General features: G+C 46.8%; 1 protein-coding gene across 3 annotated transcripts in view; it reads right to left on the reverse strand.

Moving 5' to 3' along the window:
* Positions 1-20,605, reverse strand: part of srgap3 (SLIT-ROBO Rho GTPase activating protein 3) — a 72,547-nt gene that overhangs the window by 40,173 nt on the left and 11,769 nt on the right. For all 3 annotated transcript variants that reach the window (XM_076269139.1, XM_076269138.1, XM_076269137.1), the window contains exon 2: positions 10,111-10,306. In XM_076269139.1, coding sequence (XP_076125254.1) covers positions 10,111-10,306 — 196 coding nt within the window. The remainder of the gene's footprint in view (positions 1-10,110; positions 10,307-20,605) is intronic.

The following is a 20,605-nucleotide window of genomic DNA, read 5'->3' on the forward strand; positions in this document are numbered from 1 at the left end:
AGAGACGGATCAACATGGAGACCAGGGAGCTGCTTGGGTGTCAGGCTGCGAGGGATGCTGATGAGATATCAGATGGAGATGAAGGCCAGTGAAAGTCAAGGGATGTAGGGAGGACATCAAAGCTCCTCCACATCAGCACCACCACCAGCACCACCACCACCACCCTTCCCCTCACCCCCACCACTCCCCATCATCCCTCCTTCGGCTGGGGCTTCCGCACGGCTAATCACCTTTAATGAAGCTCATATCAGCCGGCTCCAGCACTGAGCTCCTTATTAGGACCACTCTAATCCTCTCTAAACCCCAACGCAGACACACATGCACACACAAACACGCAAACAAAGACATACGCCTGATGCATTCACGGCTAGTCATCACTACATCAGATCAGACCAGACCAGACCAGACGAGTCCAGACCAGGACAGGCCCCGTCTGATCCAGCCCTGCAGGGTGGAGGGGTGACGCTGAGGGATGGTGGTGGGGAGACACCCAGCAGCCTCTTGGCTCCAAACACTGGGCTGTGTGCAGCAGAGAGGGCTGGCAGCCACAGAAGCCCTTCCTGAGATACGAGTCACTGCGGTCAAGATTAGCTCTGCTGACCTACGGTGCCATTTCACTTCCATTTAAAAGGAAATGGAGAGGGACAGATAGAGAGAGAGGGGGGGGGGGTGAGGAAAGGGAAGAAAGAAAGATAGAGAGATCAGAGAGGGAAGTGGAGGGGGGGGGGCAGGTGATTTCAGGGAGATTTGTCACACTTTGGCCCCTCCGTTCTGAGGGACAAGAAGTAAAGAAGTGAATGAGTCTCCACAGAGAGAAGAGGAGAGAGGAGAGGAGAGGAGAGGACAAGGAATGTTATTCTGCTCAGATGAATCTGTGCCTTCAAAACGGCTAGATTGACTGTAAGGCAAATGTCTCCTTTCAGAGTATGCAGCTCTCTGGAAATAGGTCATAGTCACTACACAGCCCCCGGCCACCAGGCCCAGAAACAGATTAGGCCAATGAAAGAAAGAAAAAGGGACAGAGAGAGAGAGAGAGAGAGAGAGAGAGAGAGAGAGAGAGAGAGAGAGAGGCATGGTTGAGAAATAAAGGATGGAGAGCTGACAACCCTCTCATGTCCTTTATTGCTCTCTTGCTCATTTTCACAACTTTTTTTCACCCTGAAAGGGCATTGTAGATCAAAGGAGGGGATTATATGTCTCCGTCGAATTGGGAATATGAAAATATGTAATTGAATTGTGTGGTCTGACTTTCTTCTATTCTCTCTATAGCAAGGCTATTTTATTCTCATGAAAAGGAGAGGAATTAAAATGAGGAAACTGTTCAGAATCCATTGTAAACACCCTCCAACCAGTGGTCTCCTGCAGTAGATTCTCCTCATTGCAATACTTCACCCAATGCTACAGGCCTCCACACATTATCATTGTGAGGGGACCCTGTCTGACCCCTCATATTTTCATACAAGCCTTGATAAAAAACATGTGTTCATGCTGTAATTGTATTACTGTATTGTTGTATTTTGTTTAAAAACAAAACAGGAAAAAGAAGGGAAAAAAAGCATCTCTGGCCATAAATCCCGTTCAGAACACTGAGATGCCAAAATGTCAGCCTTAAGCGAGAGGGGATTACAAACAGTCGTGCTTAAAGTCTTCGCCTCACTGCTAGCCTGACATGTAACAGACAACGTGAATGGGTCAGCCTTCGTCCAGCAAAGCTCCCCATCTCCACAAGCGCTGACCACACAGCTCTTAGCGATGTAATCCCACGGAAAATAAACACTCGTCCTGCTTATTCAAATAAAGCCAGCTGTTCTGCGTGACCGGAGCCCCAAGGCCAGTCTCCTGCAGCTCTGCCTCTCCCTGCTCCGCTCCTGCAGGCCCTACGGTGGACACGTGCCACGCAGAACAGCCCTCTGGGAGGAGGAAGCTTGTGCTTTGACTTTCAAATGTGTTTACGGAGTTTTCTTGTTGCTAGTGAATTCAGACTCCTCGAACACCAGCAAGGCGCTGACTAAGACTGGTTTCTGAGGCAGAACACACAACACAGAGCAATCCAAGCTTCCAGTGATGAGAGCCGTGGAGGGGGTCAAAAGGCTCCGGTCTTCCCGAAGATGAACGTATTCAAATCCTCAAAAAAACAGGATATAAAAAGAACGTGAGCTCTATATTTTTAGCCACTGTCCTCATTAGTGGCAACTGCAAAGGGTTGAGTTTCCTCTGAACAATATATGAGCGGAGGCTTCTGATAGGCCAACGCCTTCTTGAAAGGCATCTCTGGACTCGGCCTATATGAAGTCTGTGCACTGCTTGATTTGAGTGCACAATGTACACACACACAGAGAGAGAGAGAGAGAGGGAGAGGGAGAGGGAGAGGGAGAGGGAGAGAGAGAGAGAGAGATGGCAGGTCTGCATGGACGCCCCATGGCTGGAGCTTTCTCTCTGGCCTTCAGCCGAGTGCTGCTGCAGGTGAATCTGAGCGAGTCCCTGGGGAGGAGGATCAGTTTTCACAGGAGTGGGGGACCGCCGCCCTCACTCACTTGGCCATCATTAGGATGGAGCGGGAGGAGGCTCGCTCTGTTGCTCTGCACATCCCTGGTGGCCTGGCTTGGGGGGGTTGAGGGTTGAGGAGGGGAGGATCACTCTGCTCTTGCCTCATCTGTCAGAAATGCAGTCCTTCTAATCTAGCCTCTTTGCTCCTCTGTGCCACTTTAAAGGGCTCCTCAGAGAAGAAACAGCACTGGGCTTCTGAACGTATGTGAGTGTGGGGGAATACATGTAGAAGAGTGTGTGTGTGTGTGTGTGTGTGTGTGTGTGTGTGTGTGTGTGTGTGTGTGTGTACATGTGTGCGGTTTTGTGGATTCAAAAGACACCTAATCCTCTTTCCTACAAGGCTGAATGAATCCATATTGAGATATTTTCAGAGCTACACGCACGGGGCTATGTGTACAACAGGGTGAATATAGGTCTGCTGCACCTTGGCCACAAATGCTAGGACTGGCAATAACTTAACATGGATGGTGCAATTGCAGAAAATCAAATACATAAATATGCAACAAAACCTCGCAATCACACAGAGGCTTCCGGCAGCTTCTTAAATGAAAAGTCTACATTAGCAGAGATGCTGCTTTACTTAAAAAAAAAAAAAAAAAAAAACTTTAATCCACTCAGTGGTGGTTGGCACCGACTTATCTGAAGGGGACTGAATCAAAGGGAATATCAAAGACGCAGGCGGTGTGTGTGTGTGTGTGTGTGTGTGTGTGGGGGGCGGGTAGAGACCCAAGCGTACACTGCCAGCTTGAGCAGTTCAAATGCATTTCCTGGCTTTCAAGCGGCAGACTCAATGCTCTCGCACTGGAGCAGTCATTTGCACATCTTTCAGCAGACCCCCTTTTTATTTCAGAGGTCTACTGCTGCCAACATTTGATCGCAACCAGCTGCAGACCTGCTGGGCCAGACCAAGAGTGTGGTGGGGAGGAGAGGAGAGGAGGGCTTGGCACCGCCTGAGACACACTCACACAAGCACCACAAAATCACACCATAGGCTGGGTGGTTTGGTAGCAGTGAGATGGTGATAGTGGTGGTACTGACCTCAGTCAGTTGGATTATGAACGAAGCATGTTGGGAGGTAGGCGTGTGTGTGTGTGTGTGTGTGTGTGTGTGTGTGTGTGTGTGTGTGTGTGTGAGCTAAAAAAGCTGGTTGTGACAGAGGGCTTGGTCCAGAGGAGTGTCTCTGCAGGGACTGGGCTGAGACCGCGAGGCTGCAGACCACAGCAGCCCACAGCAGCCAGGCCTGAGGGATGAGGAGCGGAGGAACTTGGCAGCCACTGAATGAACCTTCAGGTGGGAGGATCATCTTTACTTTAATAGAGAGAGAGAGGAGGGAAGTAGCAAGACTGCATTTCATCAAGTGCCCTCACTTGAGTTTCTTTCAGCACTGCCAGGACCATCTCTTTGATATTTGGGGAAAAAACAACATAGAATGGAGCATGGAGTGTGCCATGTAATGGAAAGCACATCTCACAGCCTTGTGCACATGTTTACCTTGTGCAGGACAGAATGCACAGTGATTAGGCCTGTACACTACAACATTGCTTCAACATTGCTTCAGGGCGGTGGTAGTGTAGTGGTTAAGGAGCTGGGCTAACGTGCAGTAGTCTGAAAGTTGACGGTTCAATTCCCGGCTTCCACCGTTGTCCCCTTGAGCAAGGCACTTAACCCCAAGTTGTTCCGGGGACAATGTGATCCCTTGTAATATAGCTGACATATGTAAGTCACTTTGGTCAAGAAGTGTCTGCTAAATGTAATGTAATGTAACTCGCATAGAATGTAGAGTTCTGCTGGGAATTAGGAGGAAGTCTATGTCCATATGCATAAAGTTATGATTAACATTGTGAGATGGGGCACATTGGGCACATCGGCCCTGGCAAAGGTCTGTGATTATCAGTGCTACACTAGTTAAAGAAAGTGAAACTGATCCACTCCAAAATAGAATGGTTCTTCCTTGGCCAATGCTCCACCTATCCAAGCTTCATGAAAATAGGCTGATTCGTTTTAGCACAATTCTGCTCTCAGACAAAACAAAAAAATAACCTCCAAGGCCGCTGGTATTTGATGTTCACATCAATAATATCTGCATTTGTAATCCTTCAAAAAGAACTACAGCACATGCAGAGCACATTTCAAGAAGGCTGCCTGCTGTGTTGCATCCTTACAACATTTGTATGTTGCAAAAGACATAGCTTGCAGTGTGTATTAGTACCAATTACTATAACCACTAATTGCGCAATAATAATAATTTGCAATAAATAATTTATCTGCTAACACAAGGAAAACATTTATATGAATGCAGCAACTTATATATATGTGTGTGTGTTAGTGTGTGTGTGTGTGTGTGTGTGTGTGTGTGTGTGTGTGTGTGTGTGTGTGTGTCGTGTTCTATCACCAAGCTTGTGAAGCATTCCCTGCCGGCCAGATTATGCTTTGCAGGGACAATGGACAGATGAGATGTCTGGCAACTGAATAACGATAAGAACACCAAAAGAAGAGTGTGTGTGTGTGCATGTATGTGTGTGTGTCTGTGTGTGTGTGTGTACTCCTGCTGTATAGACAAGCTGGAAGAGTCTGCTTCGCTGAGATAGTGAGGAAGCTTAAATGACCCACTGCCCCCTAGAAAACACATTCATTCTCACACAAACAAACTCACACACACACACTCTCTCATATCTCACTGCAGCAGGTTACAATTCTAAGGGAATTGCACACAATCCTTTCAAATACTCGTGGCTCTGCTTTTCAAATGGCTCCATAATTAAGGTGCTAAGCCAGCTAAGGTGTAGCAGTGTGGTCTGACGATGGAATTTTGCATGGACTTGTTAGCATACTAATATACAATAATGAAATTCCTTTTCAACTATAATTTAAAGCTTGACTCTGTGCACAGACTGAGGAGGCCCTGTGTTTCAGAGTGCAATACTACAAAGGACAGAGTCTGGCCCTCAGCCTAAAGGCATTATGGGAGTTGTAGTTGTGTTCATCATGAGATGTAGGAATTCTGTCCAGCAAGACCATGACCCAGAACAGTGTGCACCATATGGTCCAAACATGCTTATGAATTGTGTTTACAGTAAGGCATATTCAAATTAAAACTGTAGGACTTAAATATTTAGTTTAAAATCTGATGGCAACAGAGAGAAAACTGCCGTCGAAGTGGCTAAAGACTTTATTTATATGCCCCAAGTCTTTAACTGGACGTTCTGTCACACATAAGTGGGCAGATATTTATACTGTCTCATTGGGTGGTTCTTAATGGTGTTTAAAGGATGTCAGCTCAGTTCCTCATAGAGGGGGACCTGCTCATAATCAAAGTGTCACACCTCATTGCTATCAGAATGCCGATAGCCATTGTGGTAGACCGCTAACTGAGACCTCAGAGCTCACAAAATGTCTGCTCTCTCAATATGCAGCTTGGCTCAGCTCAGCTTCAGATGACAGGCGCACGGCTCAACGCTGATATTTATACGAGGGTTTAGGGGTCCGGGAAAGACGTCGTTTCTCAGGGGTCAAGAGGCCAGGGTCCAGGCGTGTCCGCAGATAAGTAAGTGTTCTTCTCCTTAAGAGGATGAAGAGGCAACACATCCCAAACACACATTTCAGAGAAGAGTGAAGGAGACATCCAGAGAAAAGATGCAGACACACAAGTGAGACTCAGAGAGAGAGAGAGAGAGAGAGAGACAGAGAGAGAGAGAGAGAGAGAGAGAGAGAGAGAGAGAGAGAGACAAAAAGAGAGAGAGAGAGAGAGAGAGAGAGAGAGAGAGAAAGAAAATGTCAAAATGAACAAAAACCCATATAAAAGAGATGAGAAGAAAAGGGCAGACATTTTAAAAGAAAGAGACACTTGAGAAAAAACAACAGAGATGGATACAGAGTGAGAGTCAGAGTGTGAGAGAGAGAGGGGGAAAGAAAGAGAGAAAGAGAGAGAGAGAGAGTGCTAAACAAAGGACATGCAATAGCAAAAGCTCCAGCTTGTCGGCATGGCTACGGGCCGGAGCACACCCAGGGGGCTGCTGCAGCCAAGCAGACCGTCTCCACTCCAACAGCTGGCCTTAATTACCCCAGCCAATCCCGCTGCTCGCTTGCGCTGCTGGGCCTCGGTAAGCAGAGCACACTGGCTGCCATAGTCACTCTCTGCTCCACTGGGCTCCTCAGCATCACTGACCGATGGTCTCCTGCCTCTTTGTTCCAACTCCTCTCCTCCGACATGCTGCAGTCAGTCTTGACCAGCACACTAAACTCTGTGATCGGCTATGCGACCTTTTCATTAAAACTACTATACCATTATAGTACACTAAGCCACTGTGTTTTGTGAAGTGGCAGGCCCATTGAATTGCCATGCAGACAATATTTTGAGTGAGTGTATGATTGTGTGTAATGTAGCCGTTAGCATACAAGGCTACATTAGCATAATCCATCTTCAGAAGCACAGGGCTGCAGTGCTGCAGTTTAGGAAGAGGCCGCAGCTGCTACTACTGCTGGTAACGCAGTGAGCTGGCCGGCCGTGGCCATTGGGTGCTGGCCATTGGTGCAGCATGGCATTGATGCAAGCATGGCATCGATGCAGCATGGCATCGATGCAGCATGGCATTGTCCGTGGCTCATTTATCTCTGGCCGGCCCAGTGGTAGTGCTCCCGCTCCCGATAGCCACCTGCCCGTGCTCCACTGGACCTCAACCGGTCTTCCACTGGTCTTTGGCCAAACTGCAGTGTTAGCAAGGAGGCACCACTGTATTGAGCTGTATTGACTAGTTGGTTGTTTTGTTTTGTAGTGCACAACACGCAAAACAGACTCGATTAATCACTTACATGTGGTGCAAATGAAGAATGACTGCTTGCTATAACTCTGCTGGGTGGAAATACATCACGTACATAAATTTTTTTTTTTTTTTTAGAACGCCATAAGAAGACGTATGGCATTCTAAAGCACAAGCTTGAGCACTCGTATGACTGTGCAGGCCGATGCATGACCACATCCATATGTGCATATTCCCAGCGACGCAACCTCAGAAAGAAAAAAACACAGAATTTCACAGCCACACAAATAATTACTCATGAAAAGCACACAGCATTAAGCGAGAATCTGTAAACATGCACAGCCCACTTCCACTCCCACACAAAAACTGTTTGGCTGTTATGCACACTAACATGAGCAAGATGGCTCACATACAAACACACACACACACACACACACACACTTAGACACTCATACATAAATACACAGACACACACCTACAGGCACATCTCCACCACCCACACACTTGTCTGCAAACTCAGCTCAACTATCCACAAACACCTTCACGCCGTGCTGCCTGCTGCTGCTCCCTATCACTAATCCACACGGGGCAGCCGTGGGCTACTGGTTAGCACTTCGGACCTGTAACCGGAGGGTTGCTGGTTCGAACCCTGACCAGTAGGCACGGCTGAAGTGCCCTTGAGCAAGGCACCTAACCCCTCCACGAGTGCCGCTGTTGTTGCAGGCAGCTCACTGCGCCGGGATTAGTGTGTGCTTCACCTCACTGTGTGTACACTGTGTCCTGTGTGTGTTTCACTAATTCACGGATTGGGATAAATGCAGAGACCAAATTTCCCTCACGGGATCAAAAGAGTATATATACTTATTAGGGCTGGGATAAACGATTATTTTTTAAACGATTAATCTAGCGATTATTTTTTTGATGCATCGATTAATCTAACGATTCATTTTTTCAGTCCGATTCGATTTCGATTCGATTATCGATTATCTCCCCATTAATTCACTAATAGCAACTTATACATGTTTATTTACATATCTGAATGAATTCTTTAACATTGCAATATATGTTTATTGCTCTTAAGATTCCAAAATAAAAGACTAAACAAGTGCAAAGTAATGCATTCTTAGTCAGAGGTAGCATTCAATAAAGTTCAGTAGTGTATGTCTAATTGAGTGCCATTTTAAGACGTTTGTGTGGGAATCTTTGCAATTAACATTAAAGGGACACTAGGCAACGTTTTCGTGTTAATTAATCATCTTCGTAAGTTGGTATATGGTTAAATGACTCATTACAGGGTGAATTAAGACTCTCTCGCCCGCCCCTACTGCCTGTAAGAAGAATATCCCACTTACAAGTTCGGTGTATCCTACCCACCGACCGAAGCAGGATCAGTTTACATCCTGCATACAGCACATAGGCAGGCTAACGAAACTCTAGCGATTGTTACAAACGTGTGTATAATGGCAGAGCCAGTGAAGAAGCAGCAAAAACCCTTGACGGAAGATGCAAAGAAAAGGAAAAAAGCTTCAGACCGAGCGAGGGGGAGTTTCGTAGAAAAAAAGCATCAAGCTTGCCTGGTGTCCCTTTAACACAGTTAAAAGGCTGCTGATGTGTGGATGCAATTCATAACGTAGTTAGTTCAAATAACGGTTTGTACTTCTCCTTTGGACAAGCACTTTTGAGTCTTGGAAAACACTTTTCCATTTACATCGGGATTTTGCAAACATTCAGAGTCAATAAAATGAGCCCTGCATAACGAATACAAGCAGCTGCAAGTAAGCATACTAAACTTGACACCCAAACAGTATTCTAACGTTAGCATTGAGATACTGCTTGATTGCATACTGTAACTTCACTTAGTTTAGTCTCCTCAATGTACTATGTTGTGATAAGACCTTAGCAGAGTTTACTTTAACTTTAATGCAGCAGTTTTGAACAAATTTGTGCAGCATGGTCACGATGCTAAGCGGATTTAATAGCAATTTAGCCAACTGTGTTCTATGCAGTGCTTATGTGGCAACAACAATCCTTCAACAATCGTGAATATTTTGTTAAATGCACATGCAGAGGAGGAGCAGCGGGCTCGTTACGAGAGAGCGCGGGCGGGGCGAGGAAAGGCTGTGTGAGTAAAAAGTGCAGCTCAATGAAATTATTTTATCTTATCTTTAATTTAAATAGTAGACCCACAACATAGAACATCAATGTGTGGTGGCCGGTTTTGATTTCATGGGGCCCAGCCACAGGTTAGTCAACGTATGGAAAACAATGAAGGTGTAAAATTAAAAATATTTAGCAGCACACGTTATGCTTGACGAATCGATGGTCATATTTTGCGTCGACGTATTTTTTGCGTTGATGTCATCGATTACGTCGACGCGTTGTCCCAGCCCTAATACTTATACTTATATATACATACTACTTAATTTGGCCCCCGAGATGGACGCTCAATTTTGCAACGATGGGATCCACAGTAATGATGCATTTTACTTCACAAATCTTCTCGTTGATTGACTACTTTTTGTTTAATTATGGTTTGTAGCATGCTGAATTATTATCACTAACTTTAGCGCTTATGGGAGGCAGACTTTTTTACTTCCAAAAGCGATCTCATAAAAATGATTTATAATTAATTATTAGACGTCTTGTGGTATTCAAATCATTGACTTCCATATGCCCCTTCGGCAGCTGTGTCTTTTAATTGAACTCAGCCTCACTCGCTGGCTGCTTTGGCTGAAAACAGATCCCAACTGTTTCAACGCGTGTTGAAAAGAGAGGAGTGTGTTGCATGCAGACGAATGGGGCTCACTTGAACTGCTGGTGCTCGCGGGAGCTGCGGATCTTGGAGGAGAAACGCTCGGCGAGCTTCTCCAGGCTGCGTGAGTACTCCAGCTGGATCTCGGCCTTGCGGCGGAAGAACTCCTGCAGGTCCTGCAGCAGCTGGATGCGCGCGTCCGACTGCTGCTCCAGACACTTGAACTGCTCCACCAGCTGGTTCCGGATCTCTGCACATTGCAAACACAATGAGAGAGAGAGAGAGAGAGCGTGTGGGTGAGCCAGGTAAACGCAGGTGCCACAGAGCTTTTGAGACAGTTGCATAAGAAGACATGTCAAAACAACTATTACAGCAAACCAACTTGCATCTTGAGGACTCATTCATCCAAAAAATGTTTCAAGAAACAAAGAGTAACCCTAAAAAAACAGAATATAACACTACAATACACCTGTGTACATAACCTTAATAGAGCATCCAACTCACTGACTGATGTGAGATCTTCTACTGGTTAGTTAGTATGTGCAAGACAACTCAACAGGAGCAAATAAACACACAGAGTCTCGTGAACCATCCAAACATACTCCCATTCTCTCAGGGCTGGACTGAGGCGTTGGCCACATATGAGTATACAACATGCTCAGTCTAGCAAAGCAAGCAGAACTCAACAGCCTTTAAGAGGCAGCAGAGCAGACTGCAGATCTGTCTGGTCCCTCTGTGAAACAGCCATATTGATTCTCAGGATCAGAGGAAATGATACTTTGCCCATCCACGTTCCCCAGAGAAAGGACTAGAAGTAGAGGACATCTGTTCCTGTAAGCACTCCCCTTATGATAAGCACACATCCAGCAGAGCCTACCTTTCCCCACAGCAAGAGCGGATTAGGGCCGATAACAACCAAGACAAAGACGTAAAATGTGAGTCCATTATGAGGCAATTACTTTTCTTGCTTAATAGCCAAATGAGATATGCTATGGGTCCATTATCATGATTTCATCTTATCAAAGCAGGGAAATCTCATTAACACGTGTGGATTTGCTGCACTTCCAAACTGGGGCACTCTTTTTCACAGCCTCAGAAAGCTCCCTGGCATTCTCACCTGCGCGGCTAATAAGTGAGAAATGTGAGATGTCACAGGTTTCCAAGCTCAGCACGGCTGAAAATATGACAAAGCTGCCAATGCTACATACCATATATATAGCAGAAAACGGGCTATGCCTCAACCTGTCTTTTTACTTGTTCTACGATGCATTTCTATTCAGCTTGCTGACTAGGGTCACTTTTTTTGTGTTCCTCTACCTGCAGGCTACTCTCACCATAGAGCGTTGTGCTTTTTCTAAATGAGCTGAGAGGCTGGAGGATGGCAGAAAGCTGGGCTGGCCTGAGCTGGACTGAGCACCCTGTGGATCCCCTCCCACCGCCACCACTGGAAACAGTGAAGACAAGCAAAGTGAACCAAAGCTTCACCTGCTACTGCTGGCTACAGCAACTAAAAAACAAACCCCTTCATTTTTTTACACATGTACTGTCACTCTATTTAGAGGGAGGAATTACCTTACCATTACCTTACGCATGCCAGTTATGTATCCACCAGCTGCCTGCATTTTTTTTACACATGTACTGTCACTCTATTTAGAGGGAGGAATTACCTTACCATTACCTTACACATGCCAGTTATGTATCCACCAGCTGCCTGCCTGCAGCCTACTTCCAAAACTCAAAACTGCTTGCTGTCAGATTTGGTTCCGAAGACTCAAGTTCAGTGTATCAACAACACTCAATAACAGTTTATGTGATGTGTTAATCAATTAAATTCCCAACAATTCACTCAACCAGCCCGCTTGCTTACGATGAGCCTCGCTGCGCAGTCGGCACCCGCTTCCTTATTTGGGTTGCCAGGTTTTAGCCTATGACAAAACGGTTGAAATTGAAACTAAGTAATCGTGTATGTGTAGGTATCTGGCAGCCTGGGAGATGTCAGACTAATAGAAAAAATGCATGGATCAATGATTTTAAAATGAAGTTTGTTGGCCATGCAAATTACGGGAGTTTTCCGGGAGAAATAACAAAACGGGAGGGTGCCGGGAGATGACCTTGAAATACGGGAGAACCCGGGAAAAACGGGAATGTTGACAGGTGAATTAAGCCGATTTGTGCATGTTTTCAGACCAAACCACTGATTTTCCACTTAATTAACCCTGACCCCTGGATTACCCACATTTTAATCACTGAAAACAATAATAGTCTAAATATGGCCCTAAACTACATATACGTCTGGGGTTAATCATTAAGGGATAATTAAGGGTAATTAGCTGCTTAAGACCAAATCAGTAGGAACTTAAAGTCTATTCCATACTGAAGGCCCCAAAACACATTGCATGATTTCAGGGATAAATTACGATGAGGATAAGGATATTTCCAGGATATTGGTTTGGGTTTCATAATTGTAATGGCTGCTGCCACTGCCATTGAGGCCTCCCGTGTCCCCTCCCCTGCTGATGGGCTGCATGGCCTGGGGAGCCCAGAGACATGGACCAGCCTATTATTACAGACACACTACACTTATTGGATCCAAATGTGTGTCCACTTAGGTGGGAACTGGAGTCTTCCTGCTTTGTGCGCTTTAAGTGTGTGTGTGTGTACACACATACACACAGGTCTGGAAACAAAGAATGGCCTATTTTACAAAGAAACACCTCCATGGCCCAGTTTCAGCTGAAAGTGCCCTCTTAAAAACAGGCCTGTATTCACAAACCACATTTTAAAAAAAGTACAATCTGTCACAACCTAATGCACAGTGCCCCTATCTGACAATAAAGTGGGAGGGATAACAAGCAGGGGGAAAAAAACTCAAGCTGCTAGTGTAGACTGTATATTTAATAAGTTGGCACTCTGACTTTTTCACAAGAGGTATCAAAGGCCCTTTAATGCCACATCAAAGGTGCCAACAGGAGAGCACATTCCTTTATTTTCTGCTCAAGTACTCTTAGCCGAGGTTAGATGTAGTGGAAGCGTGCAGGTGAAATCCCAGCGAGACGAGATGACAGCCGACGTGAAGAGGCATGCTGAGCCGGATTGAAAGTGTGCCGTTCCTCTCCTCTGAGACGCGTCGCCTTGCTCTCTCTCTCTCTTTTTCTCCTCTCCATCTTTCTCTCTTTCCCCCTCTCCTCGCACCTCCAGCTATCAGGATCAGCAGAGACTCAACAGCTGGGCTCATTACAGCAGGGGGCATCTCGCTGTCTAGCAGATTACATGCCAACGGGGTGCAAAACATGGCAAAGTCTTAGCTAGTCTTAACACCTAAAACGCATTTTAAGAGTTTCTAATTCAGTGTTTCATCTTCTAATTAACAAAACCTATTAAAAAAAAAAAAAAAAAAAAAAACAGAACCAAAATCAACAAAAATGAAAGAAAAAGACCTCTTCTGGTCTCCCAAAGAGTTTGATAAATCAGTCAGCCTTCTAACAGTGCACCAAAGCCACAACAGGGGGGGGGGGGGGGTCACATTGTGTGTTGACATGCTCTTTAGTGTGTATATTGGTCAACCCACCACGGCCCATGGATAAATACAGACTCTCCGAGAGAGCAGAGGGAGGGAGAATGAGCCAGATATTTGGGCTGGAGGAACGAAACCCTGTGATGTTATGCAGGGAGACACTTTTTCCATTCCCTGATGTTGCTCTAACTGCCCGTTGCCCTGATTCAGTGCACTACAATCTCTGGTTAACCACTGATCCCAGCCCTTCACTTCAGAAACAAGGGCCTCTCTCTCTTTTCTCTCTCTCTTTCTCTCTTTTGGCAGGAAGGCCCATGTGGCTGAGACCCACGCGGGCCAGTGCAAAGATACCTCACATATTTAAGGAGGGGAAAAAAAAAGCAGGCCATCGGCACGGCCTGGTGATCCCCTGCTCTGGAGCACTCCACACTGGCCCCAAAGACAGCCAAGCCTCGGTTCCCAGGCCGGCCGCGGCTGGTTCTCATTCCTACTCCTTTGCCTTTCTTTTCTCTCTCAATCTCGGCTCTGTCCCCCGCTCTCCTTCCCAGCATGCTCTGGGTGAAAAACAGAGATTGCCAGGAGGAACGCCCCAGAAAAAAAAAAACTGACACTGTTTTGCATGAATGGCAGGCTGAACTGTTTTTTTTTTGTTTTTCTTTGTTTGTTGTCAGTTACTCTCATAAAAAAAGGAAAGATTCCTCCTCGAGAAGCAGCAGCAGCAGCAGCAGCTTTTGACAAGCGGGTTTGAGGGGGGAAAAATAGGTCATGCACGCTGAAAAAGTGTGTCTCCGTCTCACAGAGAGCACGAGCGTGAGCAACCTCAGAATTATTCAGAAGCAAGCCCACTCCGAATTCCATTCAAAGCTTCTCTTCAGTACTTCATTTGAAGTCTGTGCCCGCAGCCACTCGGCTCACAGAGGACAAGATTGCAGAGTGCCCTGGCCGCCAGCTCACTGACAATGCTGAGCCACTCTCAATACCACATGAGAGCGGTCGGACTAACAAGAATGAGATTTCAGAGAAATACTGGAGCCCTGATGCTCTTTCCAAACGGCATCTTTAATGGACTTTTTGACAAGCTGTTCAATAATGAACAGGAGACCGAGCAAGGAGAAGGGGCAAAGCAAATCCATTTTGCTCACCACAACACAACACTACGCGCATAACTGCTCGTCACCGGCTGCCATGCATGAGGCGCTTGGAGCGCTTGATCACACAAAGGCGTGAGCGCTTCCTCCTTCACTGGCCACATTCTCATGCAGGGGGCTAGCGACTGCGAGGGGCTCACGACCACCACAAGGGGTTGGGGACAGCAGCAGGGTGTGCCGTAATAGCACAGCCGAAAATAAACAAGAGCTGTGCTAATTAGACGTACACCATGAGACTAAATGCTAAATTAAAGGGTATGTTGCCCCCCACCCCCCCAAAAAAAAAAACTCACACCCCCACGCCCCACACCCCACAAACGCTGCTTGAGTATAGCAATTACGTGCATACAGCACGCCTCTGCACTCCAGTATGTCGTCCACTGTTTGACTCCCCCTTTAGTGGGCAGGCCCTGAGAGAGAGAGAGAGAGAGAGAGAGAGAGAGAGAGAGAGAGAGAGAGAGAAGCCTGGCTCCAGGACACAAAGAGGGGCTGTGGAGGGGGGGGGGGGGGAGGCTGGGCGACCAGGATAAAGACTCTCCCTGTGGGATCCGGGCACACTGCGTGTGCAGCACAGCCCCTCCACCAATGTCCAACAGCACCAGCGACACGCGTCACATGTCAAAAACAGCACTCCAGAAAGGAGGAGGAAGAGGGGGGGTGAGCAGAGCGAAAGGCTACAGAGGGAAAGGAAGGGGAAGGAAATGGAGGAAAAGTAGTTGAGAGTTCATGTAATGAACCTCCCAAACTAGTGGGAAAGACACAGTAGACCATGTGCCGATCATACCACTATCTTTACTGCTTCAACTGAACACTTCAACTCAACTAATTATAGAAATATCGCTAAGCACAACCAATAAACAGGCCTGATGTCATGACAAACATGTCGCTAGCGCCTGAGCTGAAGGTAAACAAACAGAGCCGCTCATGCATGATGATCCATCGTTTAGTCCACAGATTGTTCGGCCATGTTTTATTGGGCGTATTAGCGTCCAAAATCCTTACAAAATAACTGTCCCTTGTTCATGAAGTCTTGCATCAGGAAAGCAGAAAGACATGTGAGGAGAGTGGATGGATGAATAGGGGAGGGAGGGAGGGAGGGATGGATGGGGGAGGGAGGGAGGGAGGGAGGGATGGAGAGCCCTGCGGCAGCACTGAGAGCCTCCTGGTCCAGGCCTCGCCATGCATCTGTGCACCGGCAGCTGGAGCTTTATGGCTGTGCATCAATCAACAAGCACACTTGCTTATTCGTAAACGTCTAGCTGGGGATACAGCGCAGGTTTCTCTGTGATGCACTTAATGAATTAAATGTTTGTAAGAGTAACTGTGTGTGTACACACATGCACAACTGTGTGCATGTGTGAATGTGTGCATGTATGTGTGTGTGTGCGTGTTACACTGTAAGACATGCAGCATACTTTCCACTTTCCAATGTCATAGGGAAGCAGGGCCATCAGCAGGGCATGTGCCCCCACTGTTACCAGGAAACAGTAGGATGGTAATGGACTCTTTTACCTCCCATATTCTTGCTGAGACAACTTCCTGCATAGATGTTATATATGTGGCAAGACAATGTGTACTTCACCAATTGGCACCTTCGGGACAAAATGGTCTTTGAATCCCATTTTTTTGTTCCACAGGAAATGCTAAAGGAGAAGGGTCTGAAATGAGAGTGATTGACGGCAGGTGACATTTATCAAATGCCATTTCTCCTCATCGACAGAAGCGCTGAAGAAATCGTTAAGATAACATACACTTCCGACACCAGTGAATAAGGAAGGAAAACATACCAAACTGGAAAGGCCATGACATGGGGCATCATTGGGGCAGCCGTGGCCCACTGGTTAGCACTCTCCCAGCCGTGGCCCACTGGTTAGCACTCTGGACTTGTAACCGGAGGGTTGCCGGTTCGAGCCCCGACCAGTGGGCCGCGGCTGAAGTGCCCTTGAGCAAGGCACCTAACCCCTCACTGCTCCCAGAGCGCCGCCGTTGTAGCAGGCAGCTCACTGTGCCGGGATTAGTGTGTGCTTCACCTCATTGTGTGTTCACTGTGTGCCGAGTGTGTTTCACTAATTCAGCGATTGGGTTAAATGCAGAGACCAAATTTCCCTCACGGGATCAAAAAAGGATATATACTTATACTTATCACATGTTCTCACACATTGTCTTTGAGCTGCTGCAGTCAATACCAATTCATTATTATCTGCCTGTAGAATTTACGACTATACACAGTCATTATACAGTCACTAATTACAAATCAGAATATTATGATGTGGTTGGCAAGAATTAGTGCATACCTATTAGTGAGCAGAATGTTCTCTACTCTGCGACATGGTGCTAAATGCTATCTCAACCCATCAGAGCCTAAATGCTTTTGCTCCCAGTCACTTGGCAGACTGTGAGCCAGAGATAAGAGGAGACTTTTTCATGTGACCTTGAGAGGATACATCATTGCTAGTGCCCTCTTGCCCTTATGGGTCTGAACACCTGCTCGACACAATTATTTACCTTCCACAGAACTCCACTACTGCCGTCTGTTGGACTATTCTCCACCCAAAATGGCAGAGGACCTCTTGAGAACAATGCCAGGATGTAGGGAGAGCTCTGACCTTTGACACAGCCCAAGGGGATATTAACGCAGCTGCTGAGTGTCGTGGTGATTTGGGCAGCAAAAGCAGCCATGCGCTAGCGTGAACGGGGGCTTGAAAAAGAGGCTCCCAAGCACAGCCCAGGTCCCGACATTGTGCAGGCCTCTGAGCCGCTCCCCACAGCCATAAATCTCACTTAATCAGAGATGGTTTTTACCCTCCTCTGTGGTTTCCCCCCCTTGCGCTAGGAGGACGTCCACAGCTGGAGAACGTCACAGTACAGTACAAGGGAGAGCATTGTTTGAGCGGGTGAGCCGTGTCTATATTCAGCGCGTGCATATAATTGACTACACAAGATGGCCTCCAGAACAGAGGCGAATTCACGAGACCATCCATCCTTTTCTCCGCAGAAAAACAGAATTGGAGACAAGAGCTGAAAGACAGGAGCCGTCTCTCTTTCATATGGTATCCATTTCCCACTCTGAATGAATGTGAATGCATTATGCTACATTATTCTATTACACAGAAAAGCCCATTTTTACCCCCCCAGCCTTTTCAATTTGTGACGTCACGCTGGAACGTGATATTCACGGCTTCAACTCTCGAGATGCTGGCAAAGCAGGCCATCGTTATGAGATGGAAATCTGCCTAATCATGTTAAAAGATGAAACGCTGATAACGAGCCCATCCTCGACCCCCCTGACTGGCCAAGTACCTGCAGGAGCAGCACATCTCAAGCTTCCACAAGGACTCCTGCAGGCAATTAACTTGAAACAGAATGAGTTAACCTTCCTCTAGCTGCACTTCGCTACCTGAGTATGAAGCAGGATGCGGCAAATCTCTAAAGCGAAGAGAGAAGAGATAGACAGACCGAGAGAGGGGGAGAGAGGAGATAAAGACAAAGTGATGGAGCTAATCGAAAGCTAAAAGCAAGGACATCTTCTGAGAAATGCCACTTCAAGCACAGGCTGTAGCACTAACATCAAGCACTCCACACAGTTTAAAGCACGTCGCCTGAATGGGACTCGTGTCTAACGAGAGGACCGCTGGTCAACCAACAGGTCAGAGTATCCCCTTTGTGGCCTTGAGACATCAAAACAAAGGTCACAAGTGTCTAATTAAAGCTGTTTATCCGTTCATACCTCCACCTAAGCGTCTCCCTGACTTGGCCAGGACTACTGGGCATATAAATGGATATGCTGAGACTACAACAGAGCAGCAGCCAGCGGAAAATAAAGGGCGGAAAATAGAAAGGGGAAAAAAGCAGAGGTCAGCACAAGTGCGCTCCTCTTCCCCACCTCATCTCTCTGTGATCTCCTGTCAGTTGGAGACGTCTGCCTGGCGCTCGCAGATGAGGGAGAAGGTCAGCGGCGGGCGGCTCACCGCGACACGGCCTCTGGTCCAGTTGCCAGCGTCCCCACTGGCGGTCAGAGGGACGCCTCATTACGGAGGCCATTTCAGGCGCTGATGAGTGACAGTAAACACGGCCCATTTGACCTGAAGTGTATAATCATTTCAGAGACCAGCGAAGCCTTTAACAGCATGGCTGTGTGCAGAGCGACGAACAGCCCGAGCGGGTAATGCTCTTCCTCAAGGCTCACGTGATGTAGCATCATGAGGGAATTATTTCTTTCTTTAAAATTGCATAGGAACCTTGAATCAAGATGCAGGAAGGCGTCTCATGAATGAATGTAAATCAGATTTAGTACGTGGGCCAAGTGCCTGATTCTCTGCCAGTTACACACTATGAAACGAAGGGGAGACTCGTCTTCAGAGGAAAAGGCAATGAAAATGCAGATGAATGAACAGCCGTCTTAAGTAGCATAGTCTGGAAAGGCTCCCGGCTCATTAAATCTTTTCCCCAAAATTTTTACTTCAAATGTCTGGGGGCAACGAGAGTAATATAAACAGCATCAGGAGGAATTAGGCCGTTTGGTGGCCGTACCTCCAGGCCTCCATTGCCAGCATGCGATAACACACACGCACACCTCTGCTTGCCTCAGCGGGGAGACTAAAGCTCCTGCCTCCCAGCCAAATACTAACCACCTAATCCACAACCCAGCGTCAACATTTGGACTTGGGGCTTGGTACTCTGGTGCAGCACTCTTAGAGTGTGGTGGACCCATTAGACCCTGATGGCACTCTGCTGGTTAGTGTGCGTCAGAGCAGCTTGGGTCAAATGATCGGCCAGAGTGGACACATCTTTTACAAGGAGCAGGCCAGCCTCTGAAGTTACGGTTAGAAGTGATGGCAGGCACTTGATGGCTACTTGGGAGTTTGATTCTGGAGGATAAAGCTGACCGAGGCACATGGCACTGGCTCCAGTATTGATTGCGTTTATTGCGCAGCACACCATGGTCAGCTTTTTAGATCTTTTTTTTCGCAAGATACATTATCCCCTCTCTGCATCATCATCTCTGTTTCTCTCTCTCCCTCCCTCTCTCTCTCTCTCTCTCTTTCTCCTTGTTTCTTCATTTCTCTCCCTCTCTTTCTCCCTCCCTCTGTCTCCCCACAGATATATAATGCCATCAGCTGCTGATTTGTTCACTATAGACTCCATTTTCAGGATGACTAGCTCCACTTTTGTGTTCCTCAATTTCATGTAATGATCTGTTGGGGACGCAACAAAGCTGATTCATATTTCTCAGATGTTAAGACACACAAGACACACATATTCACATCACAACAGCAAACAACAGCTCAGTCATGCTCTTTATGAATTTAAAGACTAACTCAAGAGAAATACATAAATCAAACATGATATGGTGCTTCGTACTAAAACCATAAAAAGCTGAAAATCCTCAAAGGTGAATTGCTAGTGTTTTGTAGTGAACTGACATGAAGAGAGGCCTGCTGTGTTCTTGGCTGGCTGACGAGCGCTCTGATCACGTTTACCGCCTGTTTCCCTCCTTGCCACAGATATCAAACGAAGGGCATGGATGAAAAACAGCAGTGCAAATCGCAGTTTTTATTTTCAGTTGAGATGACAAGCTACAGCTCGTGATCAACAGCTGTCGGAAATGCGACTGACGGCGCACACTACGACAACCAGTCCGAGGTTTTCTGTTCTTTCTTGGCCGATCTGAGAGCCCGTCCTTGTTAACAAAGCCCTGTTTGCAAAACTGACACGCTTTGTCCCAGAAAAAAAAAACAACAATCACCATTCATTCCTCTGTAACCCAGTCTATGCCAGAATCTCCAAAGCTAATTAAGTCAATGGAGCCTCTGGTGAAATGGAAACTTTCATTGTACTGGCCAGCAGGCTGGCGAGAGCATGACATTCCCTACTGTTGTCAACCCCC

Source organism: Alosa pseudoharengus, unplaced genomic scaffold (genome assembly GCF_046254945.1).
Source record: "Alosa pseudoharengus isolate Yale_2024_CS ecotype anadromous, Long Island Sound unplaced genomic scaffold, YU_APseudo_1.1 YU_APseudo_1.1_scf_5, whole genome shotgun sequence".
NCBI lineage: Eukaryota > Metazoa > Chordata > Actinopteri > Clupeiformes > Clupeidae > Alosa > Alosa pseudoharengus.